Source organism: Syngnathus floridae, chromosome 9, assembly GCF_059516105.1.
Source record: "Syngnathus floridae isolate MCC-2025c chromosome 9, RoL_Sflo_1.0, whole genome shotgun sequence".
NCBI lineage: Eukaryota > Metazoa > Chordata > Actinopteri > Syngnathiformes > Syngnathidae > Syngnathus > Syngnathus floridae.
In genome coordinates, this window is record NC_142421.1 from 9,227,626 (window position 1) to 9,249,883 (window position 22,258).

The window sequence follows — 22,258 nt, forward strand, 5'->3', positions numbered from 1 at the left end:
TGATTTTAACTATTCAGAGCACTTTTTCCACAAATGGCCAGAGGATAATGCAGCTAATTACCGTTTTCTAAATGTGGAATTCACCATTAATATTGATAAAGCATTAATTAGTTACTAAAACTGGAACAACCATTTTCTCTGCACCAAATACATCACATGTTTTCGGAGCAGAACATTACTTTAGAGCAATGACGGCGACTGTTTCGACAGCACTAAACAAATCAGTACCCGGGAAAATGTACATCATCACAGTGTACACGATTGCATTACTTTTTTTTTTTTTTGCTACAACTCATCATTATAATTAATGAAGCATGGGCTCAAAAACAGAGAGAATCATAATTAGTATTAATGTGGATCATAATTAAAGCTCAGTAAGAGAGCGTTGTGGAGGTCATTATACCTGATCTATGCAAGATCAACACACATTCCTCTTGGCCTTGTCCCTTGCAGTGCACAGCGGGTAGAGGGCCAATAATGCCTCACATTCGACTCTTAATGGCCTTGATTAAGGCAAAATGATCTGATGTGTACACTTCTCAAGTCACTTCTTTTCACTTTCATAATAGCTCTTCAAGATATAAGTGATTGGAAAATACAACAGAGTGCTTGTTTTTTTTTTTTTTTTAATTGCTGGGGGAATTAGGTGTGCCGAGTCCAGATAAAAAAAGACAACCTTGTGTCAAGATAATTATCTAATGAACTGCTTGTTCCATATTCAAATTGACTGTCCTCTGGAGAGGTCACTCGTGACTGAGTGCATAAGTGCATGAATGCATACAACTGCAGGTTGGCAGTACAAACCAAGAAATATTCAATCCTCACAAACAACACGAGACAATTGTAGGCCATTAAGTGGAAATGATGTATATGTATGTCTGGTACACATTTTTTTTTTTAAATCTTTGTAACATTGATATAATATGATATACTCCCACTGCATTTGTCCTACACTCTTCATCTCACACTTGGTTGTTCTCCTGAGAAATGCCTTAGACACAAAATGAGAAAGGCCTAGTATCTATTTCATGCCTGATGCTATTATCAGGAGTGTCTCTATGTGACATTAGATATTAAGAAAGGTGAGATTAGGAGGTTATCTGGCATCCTACACTGTGTGCAAAAAATGTACCTATCGCTTATTTGAAGCATTTCTCTTCTTTTAGCGTGATGACTACATATTTCAGTTTTAAGGCTCATTTATGAGATACGAATGGCTTAGATTTAACAGCCCACTATACTGATTATAAAACGTCACTCAAAAAGGGTGAGACTGACATTTAAGACAACCAGCCAACTTTGTTAATTTAGTACTGACAATAATACTGAGGTAGACCGATGTTTCAACTTCGCCACGATAAAATCAAAGGTTAAACCATCATAAAACAGTAGCATACAATGCAAGAATCAATTCAAGGATTTCCCACTGGAGTGCCCAAAACCGCCCTTGTACAAACTATTGATTTTGTAATTTAAGTTCGATTCCGACCACAAATGCTACGCTACTGAGCCAGGAGGTAGCCACAACAGGATTTATCAAGAATATTGCAGAAAAAAGAAGAGTGCAAAGATTATGAAGCATGGGTTAATACTTTATATTAGCCCTGATTATCTCCCTGCCTAGTGACTTAAGTGCCGGATCACAGCTCAACTTTTTTTTTACACACTTGTGTAACAGTTAAAGTCAAAGTCACACTTCTGTAGAGGTCTGATATTCTAATTTATTTTGGTAAAGTTTCAGGGACAGTTTAACTATTTGCTAAGCCACAAAAACAATAAAAAGCATCTTAAACTTATGTTGTCTAAACCTATTCAGTCTGCAGAAACCCAATGAAGTAGTTGTAAAGCATACTGCTGAAATAGCTCCATATAGCCTAACGGACGTGGCCCTGAATTGCTGAGTAGGTTTGCATTGAGCCAGTTTAAAAATGGGAGTCAATCAGCACCAGCCAGGCACAGTGTGTCAGCCCTCGTTAGCGGTGACCTTGGGAGATAATAACGGCACTAAAGCTGCAAAGGTGTATGCAACGATAATAGCGCTGTAATTGAAGAAATACATAAACAGCATGTACAATGGCGTGTCTGATTAAAACCATCAGTGGAGCCCGTAGGTAGACTTGTTTTGATAATATTCCAAATAAAAATACACAAAAGTACATCTGTCTAATAGGTAAATAACTATGAAAGTGGTGGGCAAGCATGCAAATTTGAAATTGTCACATTTGCATCACATTGTCTTCTTGTCTACTGTCTTGAAAGGTGAAACATGTCCTGTGATGCCAACTCCGTTTTTGCTTTTTATTCAGTGCAGCTAGAAGCAAGCAAACAGGCATGTCCAAGATTATTCTGTTGTCTTTTATCTCAATCCAAGATTCCCTTTGATTGTGTCTCATAAAAACATTCCATGTCGATGGCCCGAGTGAGACAAAATATCCCCAGTGTTTCAAAGATTGGTGAAAATACCTTGCACCCCGACTAAACCCATCCGCTAAGGTGGACACGATGATTTAAAGATAATTGGGTGCAAGCTTGTAGAAAAGAATCCCTGTGATGCACCAAGAAATTCCATTTTCATGGACTTGGCCCTGGCAAGTGTGAGGCTGGATTCATCGTCGGGCTTCATAAAAGTCTCAAAGCTGCGAGAAAAGTGTTATGATGTCATTGAAGTTTGTAATACTCATTCAAGTGATAAACGGTCTGGGAGTCATTAAAGCCAATATGTTTAACTTATTATCTTGAAATCATTTATCTCAAACGGCTTGAATTAAACCAATTTGTAGTTCCGGTTTGAAAGATGTGATGTACATTTATGGTTTATTTTACAATGCTTTCACAGCCTGAAAATAATCAGGCCAATTTTAAACCATGTTCAAGGGTTTATTTACCACATTCTAAAATAGTTATTTTTATAGTGTACTGAATTTGCACCCCATTACTAAATTAGAAATTTTGAACGAACATTACACTGATAGGAGTGTTTTTCAAAGAGAGTTGCATTGCTAAGATTAGAACACAACATGGTGCATTAAGAGTTCTTTTACAGATAGATGTGAAGATACAGCACTTTGGGTCACAATTATTTTACATTTCACAAGCTCCTTATGATGATAAATAGATTGCGTTTTCCCTCGCCCTGACGCGGGTCACCGGTGCCCCCGTCTGGAGCCAGGCCTGGAGGCGGGGCTCAAAGGCGAGCGTCTGGTGGCCGGGCCTTCACCTATGGGGCCCACCCGGGCACAGCCCGAAAAGGAAACGTGGGTCCCCCTTCCCATGGGCTCACCACCTGTGGGAGGGCCCAAAGGGGTCGGGTGCAGAGTAAGCTGGGCGGCGGGCAAGGGCAGGGACCTTGGCGGTCTGATCCCCGGCTGCAGAAGCTGGCTCTTGGACAAGGAATGTCACCTCACTGGCTGGAAATGAGCCCGGGCTGGTGTGCGAGGCAGAAAAGTTCCGACTAGACATATAGTCGGACTTGCTTCCACGCACAGTTTGGGTTCCGGTACAAGCCCTCTCGAGAGGGGCTGGACTCTCTTCCACTCTGGAGTTGCCCACGGTGAGAGGCGTCGAGCAGGTGTGGGTATACTTATTGGGCTGGGCGCCTGCACATTGGGGTTCACCCCGGTGAACGACTGTTCACTGACTGTTGTTTGTGTCTATGCACCAAACGGTAGCTCAGAGTACCCACCCTTCTTGGAGTCCCTGGAGGAAGTGCTGGAGAGCGCTCCTTCTGGGGACTCCATCGTTCTACTGGGTGAATTCAATGCTCACGTGGGCAATGACAGTGAGACCTGGAAGGGCGTGATTGGGATGAGGGTCAGCACCTCCAAATCCGAGTCCATGGTCCTCGATCGGAAAAGGGTGGAATGCCCTCTCCGGATCGGGCATGAGATCCTGCCCCAAGTGGAGGAGTTTAAGTATCTTGGGGTCTTGTTCACGAGCGAGGGGAGGATGGAGCGCGAGATCGACAGGCGGATTGGTGTAGCGTCGGCAGTAATGCGGACTCTGTACCGGTCCGTCGTGGTAAAGAGAGAGCTGAGCCAAAAGGCAACGCTCTCGATTTACCGGTTGATTTACGCTCCTACCCTCACCTATGGTCACGAGCTATGGGTCGTGACCGAAAGAACGAGATCCCGGATACAAGCGGCCGAAATGAGTTTTCTCCGCAGGATGTCCGGGCTCTCCCTTAGAGATAGGGTGAGAAGCTCGGTCATCCAGGAGAGACTCGGAGTAGAGTTGCTACGCCTCCACGTTGAGAGGAGCCAGATGAGGTGGCTCGGGCATCTCATCAGGATGCCTCCTGGACGCCTCCCTGGGGAGGTGTTCCGGTCATGTCCCACCGGTAGGAGACCCCGGGGACGACCCAGGACGCGCTGGAGAGACTATGTCTCTCAGCTGGCCTGGGAATGCCTTGGGATCCCCCGGGATGAGCTGGATGAAGTGGCTGGGGAGAGGGAAGTCTGGGAGTCCCTCCTGAAGCTGCTGTCCCCGCGACCCGACCCCGGATAAGCGGAAGAAGATGGATGGATGGATGGATGGATGGATGAATGGATGGATGGATGGATGGATGGATGGATGGATGGATGGATGGATGGATGGATGGATGGATGGATGGATGGATGGATGGATTTTACATTGCAATTAACAATAATAATGTAAAACGGACTCCTTCACATACTGCTATAATATTCAAAGAAGTCAAAGTGGGGGGAAAAAAGAGCAACTTCCTCCTTCCTGCTGTGATGCGAGGACAAAGATAGAAATTGTTTTGCTCGGTGGCCCCGCATTCTTCAGGTATGTTTAATTAATGTGCGATTGTTGTGGCATTCTTGTCTCATGGCGTATAGTAGGAATGACATCTGTTTAATCAACAACTTCCTCTGATAGTCCCACAGTTGGGTGCGAGCTGTCGTTTGAATTCTCAGATGGGTTCACCAAGGGATGTATGCGTCTTATAGAAATTCAGAGCACTGTCTCCAGGAGCTCGACGCAGCCGGCAGCCGAGGAAAAAAAGATTTAGTGAAAGCAGTTTGATTCCCAAGCTTGAAGCTTCCTCTGCTTGACTGTGCTTTGCTACTTATATTATTTGAAGCAGCTTTATTATTGTCACAGCCCATTAGTCTAAAACAGGAACACTGCCATTTTTCCCTTGCTGAGCATCCTGGTGGAGTTGCCTTTGTTCGCCGGAGAGCTCATTCTACAGGTGATTGCTCTTGGCTTCCATACTTGTAATCAAGGCATTGGATGGTCACATACTGTAGGTCCACTCCACACAGAGACTCATGAGATTACCGTTTCGATCCCTATCAACTGTGATTGCCCCTCCTGAGGTGTGTGAAAATGTCACATTTTACATATCCCAATATTTCACGAGATACCGTATAAAAAAAAAAAAAATACTGTAGTCCACACTGGAGAGCAAGGAACATCAAGGGATGATGTTATGTGGCGCTGGTTCCTCCAATTAGGTTCTGAATCTGAATCTCCTGCTACTCGGATGGCTTTGTCCTCCTGAATAAGTGCGTTGGTGTAATTGGCGCTCCCATGATCATTAACATAGACTGGCAGGCCACCACAACTACTATCAGTGTAATTTAATCTAATTGGCCCAGTGTTGCTCGTGATTCAGATCAGACAAATAGCAATGACTAATTTAAATGGCGCAGTGACCTTTTGAAAGCTTCAGTCTAATTAACCTTCAGCTGATGCATGCAGGTACTGTATGAGGAAGTGGGTCACAAGCAATGGTTGGCTGATTGGCTTCAAAGTGGACTGGTTAATAACCACTCAGCAAGACAACAACTCAATCGCGATACGGAGTTGACATCCAGTTAATTCCCCACTAATTAGAGCAAGACCTTTCGTTCAGCTATGGATGTTGAAGATGGACACTGTGGTCAAAATGACATTTTTTCCCCCCACCTTGACTCACTTTAAATACAGACATTCAGAGTAAACCACAATGTATTATATCACAAAGTAGATAATTAAGTTTGATTTGTTGTCACTTATACCATTCGATGGGACACTGTTTAATGAATTCATTTCAATGCTTACAATTATAGACGCTAATGATGAGGGAGATAATGGACTAAACTCAAAATGCAATACGAGAGGAGAGTTGCACATAAATTATCTGCTTTTTACAAACTAATGACTAAAAAATGTGTTCTAATCATGGCTTAAAATGGCTACTTTGCTGTGATCAGAGTTCAAAGTTGGCTCTCCTCTACATTATTAGTTCACTTCTGGACAGACAGTCCTTGTATAAGAAATAAGTTGAAAGCAAAAGGACATTTTTTGATGGAAATGTTCAGTTAGTGAATCCAGAATAACTCATCACTTGAGGACGCTTCACAGGAAATGGAGTATAGTTCTGTTTGATATGGTGTGTTTTCAGACGTACTGAAAATAATATCAAACTACACACAACACTAAAAATCAAACTACACTTTTTGATTTAACCTACAATATTTACTACATTTATTAGGAGCACCATAAGTGGACAACTTAATTCATGCTTGTCCATAGACATTATGTCATTATGGGTTTTAGAATAACAGATATAGTAGTAAAAATAAAATAAAGAAACTTATAGATGCTGTAGATGCCAGAAAATGGCATTTTTGTGAATCCAAAGAAAAAAACTGATTAGTGTTAACAGGTGGTTAACTCCTGGCACCTGGTAAAATGTTATAATCAAAACAATCGTCAAACTTAAATGGTTGAAAAAGAAAATAAATTTCTATTCTAATTTCCTTCTACATCTGAAAATATGCCACCACTCCACCAAGTTTTAAAACAAATTGTGCCATTTAGCGTAACCGTCAACATGTCCCTTAACAAAAAAGTCCCTTGAGCCTCTGAAGCTTCATTTCTATGCTGTTCCTGTCTTCTTAAGAAGATTATCTCATAGTAGCTGTCATTGTCAAGCAGGGTGTGCACGTGCATGTATCACTGTAGAAATATGTTTGTAGAAATGCATTCTGGGTAAAATGAATGAGCACTAATGCTGTTCGTAGCCTTGGAACGAGCCCACAGAGGAGCGGCTAATCCTATCATTCTACACCATTCATCTCCAATCCACTTGGCTTTTAGGATTTTTCTCAACGGGCAATTTGTGGCTTCCCTGTTGGATCTCTTCAACACCAATATGTTATGACTACAAAACACTTCCAGGACTGCGTGAAAGTCATAAAGAAGGGCTCTAAATGTAGTGTGTGACCCTGTCACTGTACACACTGACAGCTGCCAGCCTACTACACTCCAGAGCTTAATGACAGATACTTTCACATAACATAAAATTGTAGCTTGTCAGCATCAAATTAGAGACAAAAAGAGACTACTCAGTTAGCCCACAAGATCACTGCTCAACAATAAATCTTGTTGCATCTTTATGCAACGTTGTTTTGGGATGAGAATCCTTGTTAGACGGTCTTAGTAGAAAACTCCCTAATGACTAAATACAAAGCTTACTTAAATGAATACCAGTCTATTTTTTTATTATAAAGGTCACATTCTGAGAGGTGAGTTGATATAGTCTTTAAAACGAAACAAAGTCAAAGGCTGAATGGCTTCCAGATGGTGGCGTCCCCCTCCACACAGTCAGTCAGTCAGTAAGTTTCTGCCTGACAGATGCTACATTTGCTTCCAGGGGAACTTATGAGCACGCCTTCCATTACTAAACAAGACAGGGGACCTGCATTAACTGTGTCCTCACTTCCATGTACTGCAAGACCCATCTCTTCAGAGAGGACCTCCATTCTCCAAAGGCCTGACTTGTCACACAGAGTGCATTTGTGGACGTTACCTACGAAGGCGATCGCGTGCCCGCACACACTCACACTGTATGTTGCATTATTTTCCTCTGAGAATATGAACTGAAGAAATGCATGTATAGTATCATCAAGCATGACAATCTACCCGTTTTTTGTTTTTTCTTTCTTTCAGCTGATGCTGTAATACATTGCTCAGACACACTACATGAATCACATCAATAGGCCTTTGTTGCCAGGGCAACTCAAGTTGAGGTGCTTTCAGTTTTCCAAGACTCCTGCATCCTTTAACAATATACAAGATCCTTGATAAAGTGGAGCAAGTTGGAAGATCAGTTTGGGGTTATTGTCATCTATTTTCAATCAGATCATACAGGGAGAGCAAAAAGGAATTACTAATTGTGCTCATAGAAGAATTCAAAGGGTATAGCAAGGCTGATCATGATCTGTTCTGAATCAGAGGAGACAGTTATTCATATAGCAGACTCCGAGTGGATAGAGGAGGGACGTAGACTTGAAAATAAGCTGTGAAGACCACCAAATAAGTTCTCAACTTCAGAAATGTGTTTGGCCGAGTCTAATATGGGAGAGCTAGTCTTCATGCTGAAAGTGACATAAAGCAACATCGGTACCGAAAAGCAGGCTTGTTGTTCAAGAGGTCACGAGGCGGGTGAAGGAGAGCTGCATGCCAAAATCATCGCAACGGCTAGAAAAGAGATTGACCAACAGGGACAGCATAGACAAGAAAAAGCTACCTTCTCTTATAAACATGAAACTGTGGTACGGAGAATTTTCTGCCTGTTCCTTGTGGCATAATCATGTACCCTGAGAGCTAGGACATGAAAACTACCACATAGCTCCAACCTGTACCAGCATAAAAGTTCCTATGTACATTTTGTACCAGCAGGCCAACTTCAAGAGGACAAAGCATCACTCCAAGCATCCTGCAACTGACTGAGATTCAACACAGTAGACATTTATTTAAAATGAATGGATAGATGAATGTATAGTTAGAAATCGCGGCTACAAATCTCAGATCAGTGGAGCTGACAACTCCATGGGAACGTGAGGTCAAAGTGGTTTATGAGAGGGAAAAAAACAAATGCATTAGGCAACTGATGCATCCCAGAATGGCTGGGAAACACTCATCTTTCTAATTAATATAAGATGCAGGGAATTTGTTAGAGCATCTGAAAATGACTGTGAGGTGCCACCCTCTTCAACAGACTATGAAGACCTTGTAAAGTGCTTCCAAAAGAAGCAGCAACTGGCACTGCATCTGACACAATGACAAACACCAAGACAGATGGCTTGTAGCCAGGCATACACCTGGCTCAGGGAGAACAGCCTTGTGATGCAAAGTCCAAGGGTGACACAGGGGCTATGGCAAAGGGGAGTGGAGTGTAGGTGAGGGGGTAGCTTATTGTTGGGCTATTTAGAGATGTTGTGGCTTCAACATAGGAAACACCAATGAAGAGGAATGCCTAGTGGATGACCCCAGTCATATATTTAGCTCTCTTTCTATGGTCCACACCGACAGCAATCATCCAAATGTAACAATATACTTAAGGGACTGAATTTTGTTCATCACGAGCAAGTTTTCTGAGAAATCTCAGCTGTTTCCACATAACGCTACAAAAAACGACATGCAAAGTGAAACAAAAATAGGACTTTTTTTTAAAAAATACATCATGGCAAATTACAGTCAGACAGATTCATCAGTCCCATCATTACTTTTATAAAAACTTCAATATCTTATTATCTACGTATATGTAATACTGTATTTTCACTTTTTTTCCCCTTTAACATTGATTCTTTGTAGCAAATAATGTCGAGTGACAAGCAATGAGCAGATGAGGGGGCTGTTTGACAACATGCCACACTTCAACCCTACTTACAGGCTGCACAGCCCCCTCCTAACTCCACCATGCAGAATTGCAGAGAAGAGTCTGCAACACTGACATCCAGGCTGTGGGTTGTGGTCAGTCAGAGCCCAGGGAGTTGTGACAGCATGCTGCTCTTTCAGCCAAAGCAATGGAAAGATGCATTGAACTGAAGCATAACAGTTCTCTTTAAAAGCAAAGACGAAATACATATTAACTATGTCTAACCCGCCGCACTCGCTCATTCACTCACACAAACACACACGGACACAACGTTTCAGGGATGAGACAGTTTCTGTGTTTCCACAGAGGATTTGTATACTATATGTGGACACTATCACTTTCCGGCATGCGTTAAAGCCAAATGCAAGCCAGCAGCCACCATACTGTACCCTTAGTATTCATTCAGGAACTGAGACTGACAGCTTTCAGTTGCATTCTTGTAGTTCAATGCCAGTTCATCTTGACTTGAGAGTGTTGGCATTTCTCATCAGACAATCACTCCTACCGTAGGTTGTATCACAATCATATCAAATCAAAAACACCGGGGTAAAATAGAAATACACAAACTGTGTAAATCTACCTTGAATGTGTTAAATGTTGTGAAACTTTCAAATCAGCAAACATCTGATTTGTATTTCTTGTGAAGCCCTCAACCCAACTATAATGGGAATAAGGAGATACAAAAAAAGAAGGGACACCTCTGAGACGGCAATTGTTGATAGTTCCTTGCGTTTTTTTCCCCAGTAGAGCTATAAGCGCAACATTACTTTGGATACAGGAACAACTCTTCAAATTAATTTCTGTCTTTGGGGGATCTTAGCTGATGTTCAGTCATACCTTTAGCTGCCCTGAGGTAAGGGAAATCCATTTTCATCTGTACAAGGCACTGGCATTTACTTTTCTGTCTTGACACGCTCCAGTCAGGTGAAGATTTGGATGTTCAGATTGCTACTGCAGTACGGGTACTTGTTTCACAGCCTAACGGATGGCTTTGGGCTTTAAGAAAAGGGGATTACACACTATCTTTGCGGAGTTTTAATCTTTCATGCTGGAGTTTATTTTGCGTTAGGCCTTGTTTTGACTCGTATTCCTTTGTAATGCCCTGGAATCCCCATTAGGCAGCTGAGCCGTCTAGGTTTCCAAAATGAAGCCAATCCCCTTCTTGCTATTGCTCCAATCAATTCTCCACTTTGTAAGGGGGGAACAGTCATCCTGAGCTTGGGTGCTTCACTGTTTACTTTCACTGAAATGAACTTCCTCTCCGTGTGTGTCATAGACATGTAAAATAAAAATTGTGCTTTTGGTTAACCAAAATCGTATAGCAACAGAGAATCTCTTGAAGTGCCTCTTGCATATCAAGGAAATCCAAATCAGCAAAACACCACATATTTGCATAAACACATAAACACTGAAAAATCTTTTCCTTGTGGCAAAATTTATGCTGGTGCAGTGGTGCCCTTGCAGCTTGATGGAAAGCGCTGTGGTTATGACGATGTAATGACTAGGCTCATCGTACAAGGCCAGTCAATCACAGAGCACCACTGTTTTCACTCAAGGCATTCTCAATGCATAACAGCTGTATAAATACATTAAAGAGGATCCGGGTTGCTGTGAGTAAAAACAGAGCCTCTGCTTCTTACAAATATATATAATATTGTAAAAATAAATGAAGAAATTCAACCATTTTTTTTGGATGAGGGGAGCTGGAAGGGGGCTGACAAGCTGAAATTTCAATCATTGTTGCAGATTTGAAGTGCATTATTTTGACGTGTAGATATTCATACATACAGGTCAAATAAATAGACCAATCATATATATTTTTTTTACCTTACTGGCAGGTAAGGCTGCATTTTTAAAGTAATTTCACCTGAGCTATAAATTGCCCAAGACAAAAAGACTTGCAAACTGTTTGAGTGTGATTTAATTCTATCTCTGACACATGGTCAACAATGTAGGCATGCAGGTTGTTTTACGTGTGTGTCAATAGACATACACAATAAATACTAATGAATTTGGAATCGGACACAAAATATTTAGCATAACTTCTTCCAAAGTGCAGATACATTTAAATATCAGTGGTAGATAGAACTTCAAAAATGCGTATAACTCTTTCTCTCTCAACATCCATTTAATTGCTACCTGGAGTGCCTATCATGGCCACAATGATTCATCATCAGTGCAGGAATTTGTCACAATCATCTTTAATGAAACTGGCACTAATCAGTGTCTCCCGTCTACGCTGGCAAGTACTTCCATTGATTGGATTCTTATGAGGTTGTGGGGGCCGTAGGCTGACACTAAAAATGAGATTTGTGGCTATTTTGAGAAATACATTGATTTGTTTACCCCAATGAGTAAGGAACTATCTATAAAAAAATCTGTAAACAATGAGACGCAGATAGTTGTGGATTGTGTTGCCATTCTACCATGTCTGATTTCTGTGTTAGGTATGATGTGGGACAGAGATTGATTTTGAACCAAAATTGAGAGTTTTCAAGGTAGCATCACACCTTGTGATCTGTGCAGCAAATTACGATGATTGCAGAGCCTTACCGATGCTATGCTTGACAAAGCACTAGCAGTTTTAAAACACAGACAAAACAGACTAAACAAGAGGTGCTGAAAATGTTACATTGTTGGCTGTAGTTTTGTTTTAGTCTCGATTCCTTTTTTTTAATCCTGCGATCCTGCAATCCTTGTTGTATTATCGATTGCTTTTCTTTCGTCCTGCAACCCTTGTGAGCATAAGCAGTTCTGCTCATGAACGAATAATAATAATAATAATAATGATAATTATTATTATATTATATTATATTATATTATATTATATTATATTATATTATATTATATTATATTATATTCTTATTCAGTGAAAGGCTGGTTTTAAGACAATACTTCTATAGTACAGTTCATCCCTACTCACCACAGTGCTCAAGCCATACTCCTTCATCAGCCTGAGGGAGTTCTGGTAGCAGGAGGTGAGGTCATTGGTCTCGGTGGGGCCCACATGACCTCTGGCCACCGGGCCCACGGTGTGGATCACAACTGTTGGAAAGGGACAAAACACAAAGATTATTTTAAACAGCAGACACCTCTAGCAAGGTTACATGGTTGGCAGTAGTTCTAAAGCAGCATGCAGTGTAATACTAAGTGACTATAAAATCTCTCAGCGGGCTGCCAAACCACGGACCAAATGCCCAGAACAGCAACCCGGGATTGAAATCTATAATGAATGTACTCCTAAATCCCCAGATTGAGTAAAAACAAGGGAAAAAACCCACATCAATTACTTGTGGTAAATGTATTTTTTTTTATATATATATATATATATATATATATATATATATATATATATATATATATATATATATATATATATATATATATATATATATATATATATATAAAGAAGCCCTATCTCATCCGTACCAATGAATCCAGTTGTATCCTCAGCACATCCATATTTGATAAATATTTTTACAGTCGAGTGTGGAAGGTGAAAGGTACATTTTCCTTGGTAAACAAACCGCAGCAAGAAGGGACAGATGTTTCTTTAGAGCTTCAAAACACCTTGGCTGTTGTTTTACTATCCCTCAAAAATCAATCATTAGTGAACTGTCAGCCAGTTGGCATGGCAGAAATGTTCATAATTATGGCAGAAAAAAAATAAAGATTCATGGAATACATACTACATGTGTACATATTATGAAAAGAAATATGTTTTCAGTGTAATGCTCGTACAAGTCTAAGTAACAACATTCTGGCTGATTAACTATCCAGTGTGTGTATTGCGGATCACTCTTGCTACAATCCTTCCTCTGTTTTTATTATAATCCACTGAATGCAGCACAATGTATTTCAGTCTATCGGTACATCCTCTTTGCCGAGAGGCACATACTGACATCATATGCACCATTATCAAGAGCTACTTAAACACAGCAGTGTGAATAAGCGCATTGAAACAATTCTTCACCCTGCTGGCTCAACATACTGTCAGAAAAAGGTAACAGCACACCGATCAGTACCATCCTGCATTTTAAATTATTTGGTGACATTGTTTTATCATGCACTGCATCAGGGAGATACTCTTTTCAAAAATGGACGTGCACACCAGTTAAAAAAAAAAAAAAAAAAAAAAAGAAAAAATCTACAGCATCAGAAAACAATCTAGAATAAATCATTCATTGTGGTAATATCCGTATCTCTGTTAACATTTCATTAATCCTTAAATGTCCTTGTATGGGAAGTTCTCCCCTTCAAAGAATGCTTACATGCCAAATGGGGACAAAAGCAAATTTTGCTCCCCTATTTCTGTCTGAGCAACAAAAAGAGAAACTAATCGAACTGAGCTGTCCCTAGTGGCTTGCAATCTCTGCTAAGTCTGGATTGTTGGCAATGGATTGGAAGTGAAATGACCCCTAAACACACAAACTGTGGTGTGTGTGATCATTTTAGACATTCCCACTAAAATATTCCTCAGTTTACTACCGAGGGGACATGAACACTTCAAAGACACCACTTTCTTAGCAGCAACTAAATAAATAAATACATAAACAAATAAATAAATAAATAAATAAATAAATAAATAAATAAATAAATAAATAAATAAATAAATAAATAAATATCCAGCCTTCATTTAGAACAAAAGTGCTGAGCTATTTTAGAGTAGGATTGTCACTTCACCATCTAATCAATCTTTCATTTTCACTTGACTATTATGACTTTGAGGCTGCTGCTTTGCTTAATCCCACATAAAAAAAAAAAAAAAAAAAAAAAACATCTACTATAGTGTGACAGCAAATGAAAGTTCCTTCTTGCCAACAATTTTTGGGCTGCAATAACAAGGAGCACTCAATCACCAGATTCCAAATTTGATCTAAATTTGTTGTCTACAGCAGTTATTTTCAGATGGATAGATTTCCAGTAAGGTCAATTATTCGTAGCTCATGACATAACATGTAACAATAGGGAGAGCCCAGAACCAGTGGCTTTCTGATCACAAGATACATTTGTCGCAGTCGTTCATAAGAGCTAGGAGGGGAATTGGCAATCTTTAGGGCAGGATATGCAGTCGCTCACTTGTATGAAACAGAACTGGCCCCTAAAACATCTTGGAACCAACCGTCTTAAATTGTAAGGAAAACGCATAATGCATAATCCTTCAAGAACAAGAAGCGGCAGCATAAAATTATGGATTTTATCGTGCTGGAAGATGCATGTTGTTGTGGTGTTGTCCCTAAACATAAACCAAACAAAAGGAAGTGTCATTTTATTAACTACTTTATCATTGCAGCACATGGTGAAGAAATCCAACCCAAAGAAGCTTGAATGAACACAACACTGTTCTAATTTGTTTATAAGCGGCTACAGCATATTTTAAAATATTCAGATGGGTTTGCTAATATTGAGTCAGAATGCAAAAAGCCTGCATATACACATGTGCAAGTCATCTTGTTTACAAATATGGTGATAGCTGTAATCAAGGTATAGTCATGCTGTCCAATGTGTAAAAAAAGAGTAATTAATGTGCCATCGTCAGATCAATTTGATGATGTGAATTTATTGGCGCTGTAAAAAATGAACCGAAAATAGTCAAGCTTTGAAAGCCATACATCCGTGCAAGTAAATTATAATATTTGTATCCACTGTATATATAAATGTCCTATCCTACGTTCGGTCCGATGGTTGTAAATCCTGTTGTATAGTTCTAGAATTACAATTATTTCTTACCAGATATTGTTCTTAGAGAGAGAAAACAGTGCTTGAGTTATACATTTCCAGTATAAACTTTACAGAGTGCACACCAAAAACTGCCACTTGACTTCCAGCTTTACAAAACACAGAAAAAAGCAGGGTATTTCCAGTAGTGATGCTTCATGCTGCATTTGGTATGATTACTAGCCTAGACCCTCTTGCCACGTAGACAGCGGTTTGAATATTATTCAATAAGGATTACCAAATGAAGTGTGGACACCCACTCGGACATGGAATGGTGTTGTCATGGTGACCGAGAGTGCAGAGTGATCCTTTAACACTTCACCGCCGTTTCCAGTCAGAAAGGCGAGATTTTCGGAGACCTCAAATCATCTGCCACATGGCAAGCAGACATAGTTGCTCATTCATTTATATTCCCTTCTCTTCTTAAAAAAAAAATGACAATAGCTGCTTTATTCATACACAATGCTTATATTGTGGATTTCCACTGCGAGATGTGATGCACATTGAAACAGGTGAACAATTTTAAAAAGGTTTAAAGTGCAATTGAGATTAGCACTTTAGTTGACCACATTGAAAACCTAAGCAGTCACACATTTTTTCCCCCAATTTGACTAAACAACTACAAACTCCAAAGTCTGCTCACTATAGTCATTCTTGGAAACAAAACTAGTCCTATTGGATCCAAGCTTTCACTAGAAAAGAACAAAGTAATTGACCCTTCGGTCACTGGGAAACATGACATTTTCATTAAGTGATGGTTTACAAGTAACCGTACTGTCAAACTTTACTCGTCACGGCAGTTTGATTTCCGCTGAAAAAATTCAGTTATTCTGCAAATAGCAAAACCTTTTAAGCACAATACAATAAGGGAAACCATGCACAGCTCTCACTGCTAAAATGGTAAACCAGGCCACCATGCCAGGCCTATATAGAGACAGCATCAACAAAGAGCTCTTTTTTTCTTTCTGCAACACCTGGAGGCTCTCTGAAAGAGAGTATGATCTCCCCAAAATGACAGCAGGACTATAGAGGTCCTATTTTTCCCAGAGACCTCCGTCAGCAGAGACGGTGCATGGCCCCATTACAGCTCCATCTGTGAGAGTGACCAGGGCAGCCTCTTGTCTCTGTGTATTTCAGCTAGCTCCACTAAAGAAGCTGGAACAAGGACCCATCCACCTAGTGTCATCTCAGGACTGCAGTTGTACTCCACACGGCATTTGCACAAAGAAGGATTATCTAGAGCAGGGGTTCTGAAACTTTTTATACCAAGTACCACCTCGAAAAAAATACTTGTCACTGCAAGTGCTATCACAAGGACTGGCATAAAAATACAGTAGTGTAGTAGGCCAACATGTTCAGAGGAAGAATAAAAGGTTTGGGCTTGAGAAATGTATTGTAGTTAAATTCAACTGAACTGTACATAAACGTACTGCACTTGGGAAATCACATGCAGGCCACATTAATTTAGCGATTTTTCCACATACTACTTTAGGAAGCAGGTGAACCACTAGTAATATCATTAAAATAAATTATTTACAAAACTACAAAGCAATTTTGAATCAGGGTCTGGAATAAATAATTATCAAAATACCTTGTTTAAAACACTCAGCGGATCCATTTCCAAAAAAAAAAAAAATTATCTGAAATGTTTGATATGGTACACTCACAACTGACATTTTGACACCCTATCATCGAGGGATAAAACATCAAGGCGTAAAAACATTCTCACTGAGCATGGACCACTCCTGAGCAAGCTCATGTGGCATGTGGGCTGCATGGCTTGAGGTGCTTCAGCTGTATAAATAGTGAGGCATCATATCATTTGGATGTGTAACAGTAACAAGTCAGTGAAATAAACAAATATGTGATCCTGAACAATGCTGCATGCTACTTTTATCTGTTGAGAAGCACTACAGCATCAAATAATAACAAAATACATATACTCCAAAATGGAAACAAAAAGTTTGGATGTCAAATCTGATAGTGGCAAGCTGAATGATATCACATGGAGTAGACAAGACCAGGTGGAGACTGAACTAAAAGTCTGAGCATGGTCCGAGCTTGAAGTGGGTTTCCTGCCCTCTGCTACCTTTAAATGGTAGAACACACAAATACCAAGCAGTACAAACAAAAACTTGAGGAAACAGTCTTTGGGGAGAAAACTGTTGAATTTGGTGGAAAAAAGATGGAACAAAGCCAAGAACACAGGTAGTCTTGATGGTTTTCACCAACGAACATTTGGCACAACACCACAAGCTCAAAGCAAATTTGAAGTGATGGAAGACAAATACACATTATCTTGAATGACAGAAGAAAAAAAGGATTTAAAACTTGGCAGAGCATACCTGAAAAAAATGAACATATGTAATTAATAAATATTTTTATGGCCAGTATAATCCTATTTGGGCCATCTTCACCACACCTTACTGAGTTATGTAATTGTCAACTGTGAGGCGTTGGAAATAAAACGCGTCAATCATTTATTCTGAAATTTTACAGGCAGGACTGACAGCAGCATTGGATTGTGGTTCATCCTCCTCTGGATTCTCTCTGTAGTGCCACTCAGGTGTGAAGAGCTATTTTAAGCACTGTCTGAATGGTAGCACTGATGTGTGCAATGTTTTTCACTTGCTCGCCATCATTTCATTTCATATCCGGGTGCAGTTTTACTTTAAAGCAGCTTTATCGGACGAATATTGACGGTGTATGATGAATTCCTTTGTAGACTATTGAGGAGGTTCATTTTAGTATTGCTAGGCTTTTTTAAAGACATTAAAGTAGTTAAGGGGAGTGAAAGTGACATTTTTAGTGCAGTGAATGATCTGAGGTTAAACAGTATGTTGTGTAATTCCAATTTGAGATAATGGGAATATAAATTTGTTCTTAAATCAAACTGCTCCCTTCATAAAACTTTCGACTCTGCAGGGAATTCATCCATCATCCTATTCCAAAATATGGTTGCAGTTCTGTACTCGGGGTTCTGGAGATATTCGACAATTTACATTTACATGGCGATATGTAGAAGCTGAGATCTAATTGGAAAATAAACAAATGAAAACTGTCAGTCAAGACATGCTATGAAACAAATCCAAATGACTGTAAATAAATTCTTACCATTACATGTAAGTTATAAATGTAGATCTTTTTCTGTGCTTTAGTATTTGGGCTAGCAAAAAACACCTTTTAACTTCAAAATTAACTTTTTATTCATTATTATTTTTTTATGGTTTGTCTCCAAACAAAAAGAGAACAATTAAGAAGTGAAGCAAATACTGTCTACTCACAGGGGCTCAGATAAATTAATTCTCTTTACTGGGTTGAAAATGATTGCTTCATTTCACCTTGTGTACTTTGAAGGTAAAACAGTTTGCCTTAATCCTGCCATTCAGCACAAATCCCACTGTAATTGCACTTGAGCTCTAGTGGGGGGGAAGAAAAAAAAAAAACACCAGGACCAGCTAAACCAACTGTGAGATGTTGTCTTCTTGTACACAAAGATCGATGGCAAAGTCTCACTTGTGCCACATCTATCAAACATAGCACTCCAAATTATCTAATTAAATCTGCGTTTGTGTGAGGGTAAGATCAATGTGTATGCAGTGGCAGTGATTAGCAAAATATATCAAAGAACAAGAGGCTTTTGTCCAAAATAGTTCACTGACATGAATTATAGTGGCTGGGGGAGAGAGGAGGGACAACTTCCCGTCCATCATGCTGCTCAGTGTGTGCGTGTGTGCGTATGTGTAACCTTACTTCACAAGGGTCCCATGTTTGTTGATGATACAGAAACATCACCCGGCTACCTGTGTCATCAAACGCTCGCCCTAAGTGCACAGTGCCACTAATTCTGCTGAGCGACCTAGCGTCTCCATGTTATCCGCTGTTCTTATCTGATGGCGGGTGTATGAAGGCAGGCTAAAAAATTGCTGCTCTCCTTCTCTCATGACCACTCTAGAAACAATGTTGTGTTCACAATGTTGTAAAAAAAATGAATTGGCCCTCATTTGAAGCAGCATCTTTTCTTTTGGGAGAAGCATGAAGTGTTAATTCAGAATAGGTTGTTCAAAAAGACAGCGTTCACGCTTAAAAATTCAACAATATCATCCTACACTTATCATATTCTTTTCAAGACACTGGCAATAAACATGTAAAATTTGGATCATGCGTTTCACGGGCTGTTGCACAATATGATGCAATCTATCAATACTAATGTGCATAGCTACAAATTTGCAACGTTGTGTATGATATGAAATGTCCGACCAGTTGGACAAGTACAGCATAATCTTTGTCATAAGCAGCGTCTGTTAGGGTGAGTAATAACAATTCGGGAAATACAGCCCAAATAGAGTTCATTTTTATTGCTTGTTTACAAAGCAATGTTCCCTAGAGTCTCAATCACTGACAACTTCTTGTGCACTGGCAATCAAAATTGTAAGCGTATTAGTAGAAAGGGTGTTAGTGTTACCAGATGTGCAGCGATGAGTCTGGATAAGAAAATAGTCGAGGCCTTCTCAGACATGGACTAACATTTTGTGCCAACACAGCAAAATGGTTTTGACAGCGTGCTTCATAATTTTTGGCAGAACAAGTCCTGCCAACGCCTGGTGTGCAGCCCTCTCAGGAGGCAGAGGCATGCCGCCATCTGGGGGAGAGACTCCCCCTGCCTTGTTAGCGTAAACCAGTGTAAAGATTCAACAAATTACCTTAGAGATATCTTGAAAACACACAAAGATCTGTGGCTATGGTAAATACATGGGCCTGGCTTCAGTTCCCATAAATAAACAGATAGGCTACCATTTTCACCTTGCGATATCTGCAGTGGGGTAGAAAATGGCAAAGTAACCTCAGTGGACATGAAATGAAATATGAGAGTGTGAACTGGGGGTAAATGCGCTTGCTGGTGTTTTCTTAAAGCATCTGCTAAGGTTGGGTATGACTTTGCTGAGAATGAAAACTGGAAGGGCACAATGACTCCCAGATGAGTTTAAGAGGAAGTTTCAGTCTCTGATGCGCATTGGTCTCCACAAGATGCCTTGACTTTTAACAAGATCTCTCTAATAGACAGAAACCCTGAGCGTATTCTAAATCTAAATTGCATTCGCTAAACAGAAGGGTTATTGATAATTTAGTGGGATTTCCATTACTCGGCAATACACACAGGAACGAAGCAGTTTGCCTGATGTGACGTGCACCAACAACAAGGAGAATATTTCATTTCCTTTAACAGGTGGCCAGCATGGAAGGGAAGAGCTAAATGAGCAGCACACCTTGATGCCGCAAACATAACTGTCTTCCTTTATGTGCCTTAAATATCTTCTTCCAAAAATAAAATACGTCCCTCCCATGCTCTGTGCCCTCGGTTTGCCAGAAAATGACCCATAAAACACATCTATGATCAAACACATGCAGGTCTTCTAATATCCATAAAATGGAAACACAAAAGGATACTCTTTCGCATATCAAGCACACAGTGAGAAATATTCACAGTGACACTTCACAGATGGCTGGAGAACAGTGTGTTGTGAGATCCATTCTTTTGTGCTCCCACTCACTGAACTTGTTCCTTTATGATACGACCATTTTTTTTCTTTTTTACCTCAACCCCATGGGGAGATCACCCATGTGTAGTTTTGTCAGTCTCTGTAGCTTAGCAACTAAGCATCATAGTGAGGCAGACCAGCGCTTGCAGCGGTTGCTAGGGAACTGCTAAAAAGTGATACCACTTGTGAGCGGCGCGCCAATAGATCAGACTCTAATGGTTCTGGTCTGATGAAGTCTTGCCAAGGAGGAGATGAGGGATCACCATGCAGCCATCTCACCAGCTATACCGTTACATTACAGCCAGCACATCTCTGGAGTGCCTCGCATCAGCACGCATAACAACCAGATGAAACCGGCAGGTTTTCTCCTCAAAAGGAAACCATTTGCATAGAGGTGGAGACTAAATAATTGAGAGGTGTGGAAAAGAGCAGAGTGGCTGCAGTGGGATGAAGGGATGTATGCCTGCCAGCCATATCCATTAGCCAGACCTTGCTCGGCTGAGGCAAGCAGCTGATGAGAAGGCTCTGTTATCGGACACTAAAGGACATGAGGGCTGGTCAACACCACGCCAGCCTCTTGCTGCAGGGCGGATAGAGACAAAAAAAGAGTGGGAAAGGAAACTAAATGAGACCAAAACTGAAACTGAAGGAAAGACCAAGGGAATTAATAAAAGAGTGTTTCCAGAGCTCTATAATTGGCCAGCAAAAGTGATCAAAAGCGAAGTGAATTGCAAATAGTTGTTCTGCAAGAGTATTTGTCCATATCTAAAGCTGAGATCTGTTAAAAATAGCATTTGCCAAAGGCTGTGTTAAAAAAGAATGTGTCTTGTATAAATTGTATTGGTGATGGCTGGTTCTGGCTCGTTCGCTTAAAACCAGGAAATGGTGTGGAGTTCTTCACCGTGTCACTTAAGACCCAAATCTGTCAGTCAATCAGATGACAGTGGCATTGTGGCTTTTATATATATATATATATATATATATAGACACACACACATATATATACACACATATATACATATGTATACTGTATATATATACACATATATATACAGTATACATAATTACAGTAAGAATACCCAGTGATGGATGGCCTCACCTAATGTGCTTTATCTCACGTTGAGTGCATACTTAACATGCACAGACCCAGCAGGAATTAAGCAAGTAATAAATTGGGTTCTAATGCCATTGAGCGCGTTCAGCTCCACTATATACAAATGTGCTGCCACTCTCATCATCTTCTTTAATTCAACAGGAGAAATTATGAGACTGATGCTTCATGAAACTGTAATCCCCCTAAAATTCTGAGTAATTCCTCTGATTTTTTTGCTATATTACGCAATAA

General features: G+C 40.2%; 1 protein-coding gene across 5 annotated transcripts in view; it reads right to left on the reverse strand.

Moving 5' to 3' along the window:
• macrod2 (mono-ADP ribosylhydrolase 2) overlaps window positions 1-22,258 on the reverse strand; it is a 280,346-nt gene that overhangs the window by 96,177 nt on the left and 161,911 nt on the right. For all 5 annotated transcript variants that reach the window (XM_088384939.1, XM_088384940.1, XM_088384938.1 and 2 more), the window contains one exon: window positions 12,579-12,700. In XM_088384939.1, the coding sequence (XP_088241065.1) occupies window positions 12,579-12,700 (122 nt within the window). The remainder of the gene's footprint in view (window positions 1-12,578; window positions 12,701-22,258) is intronic.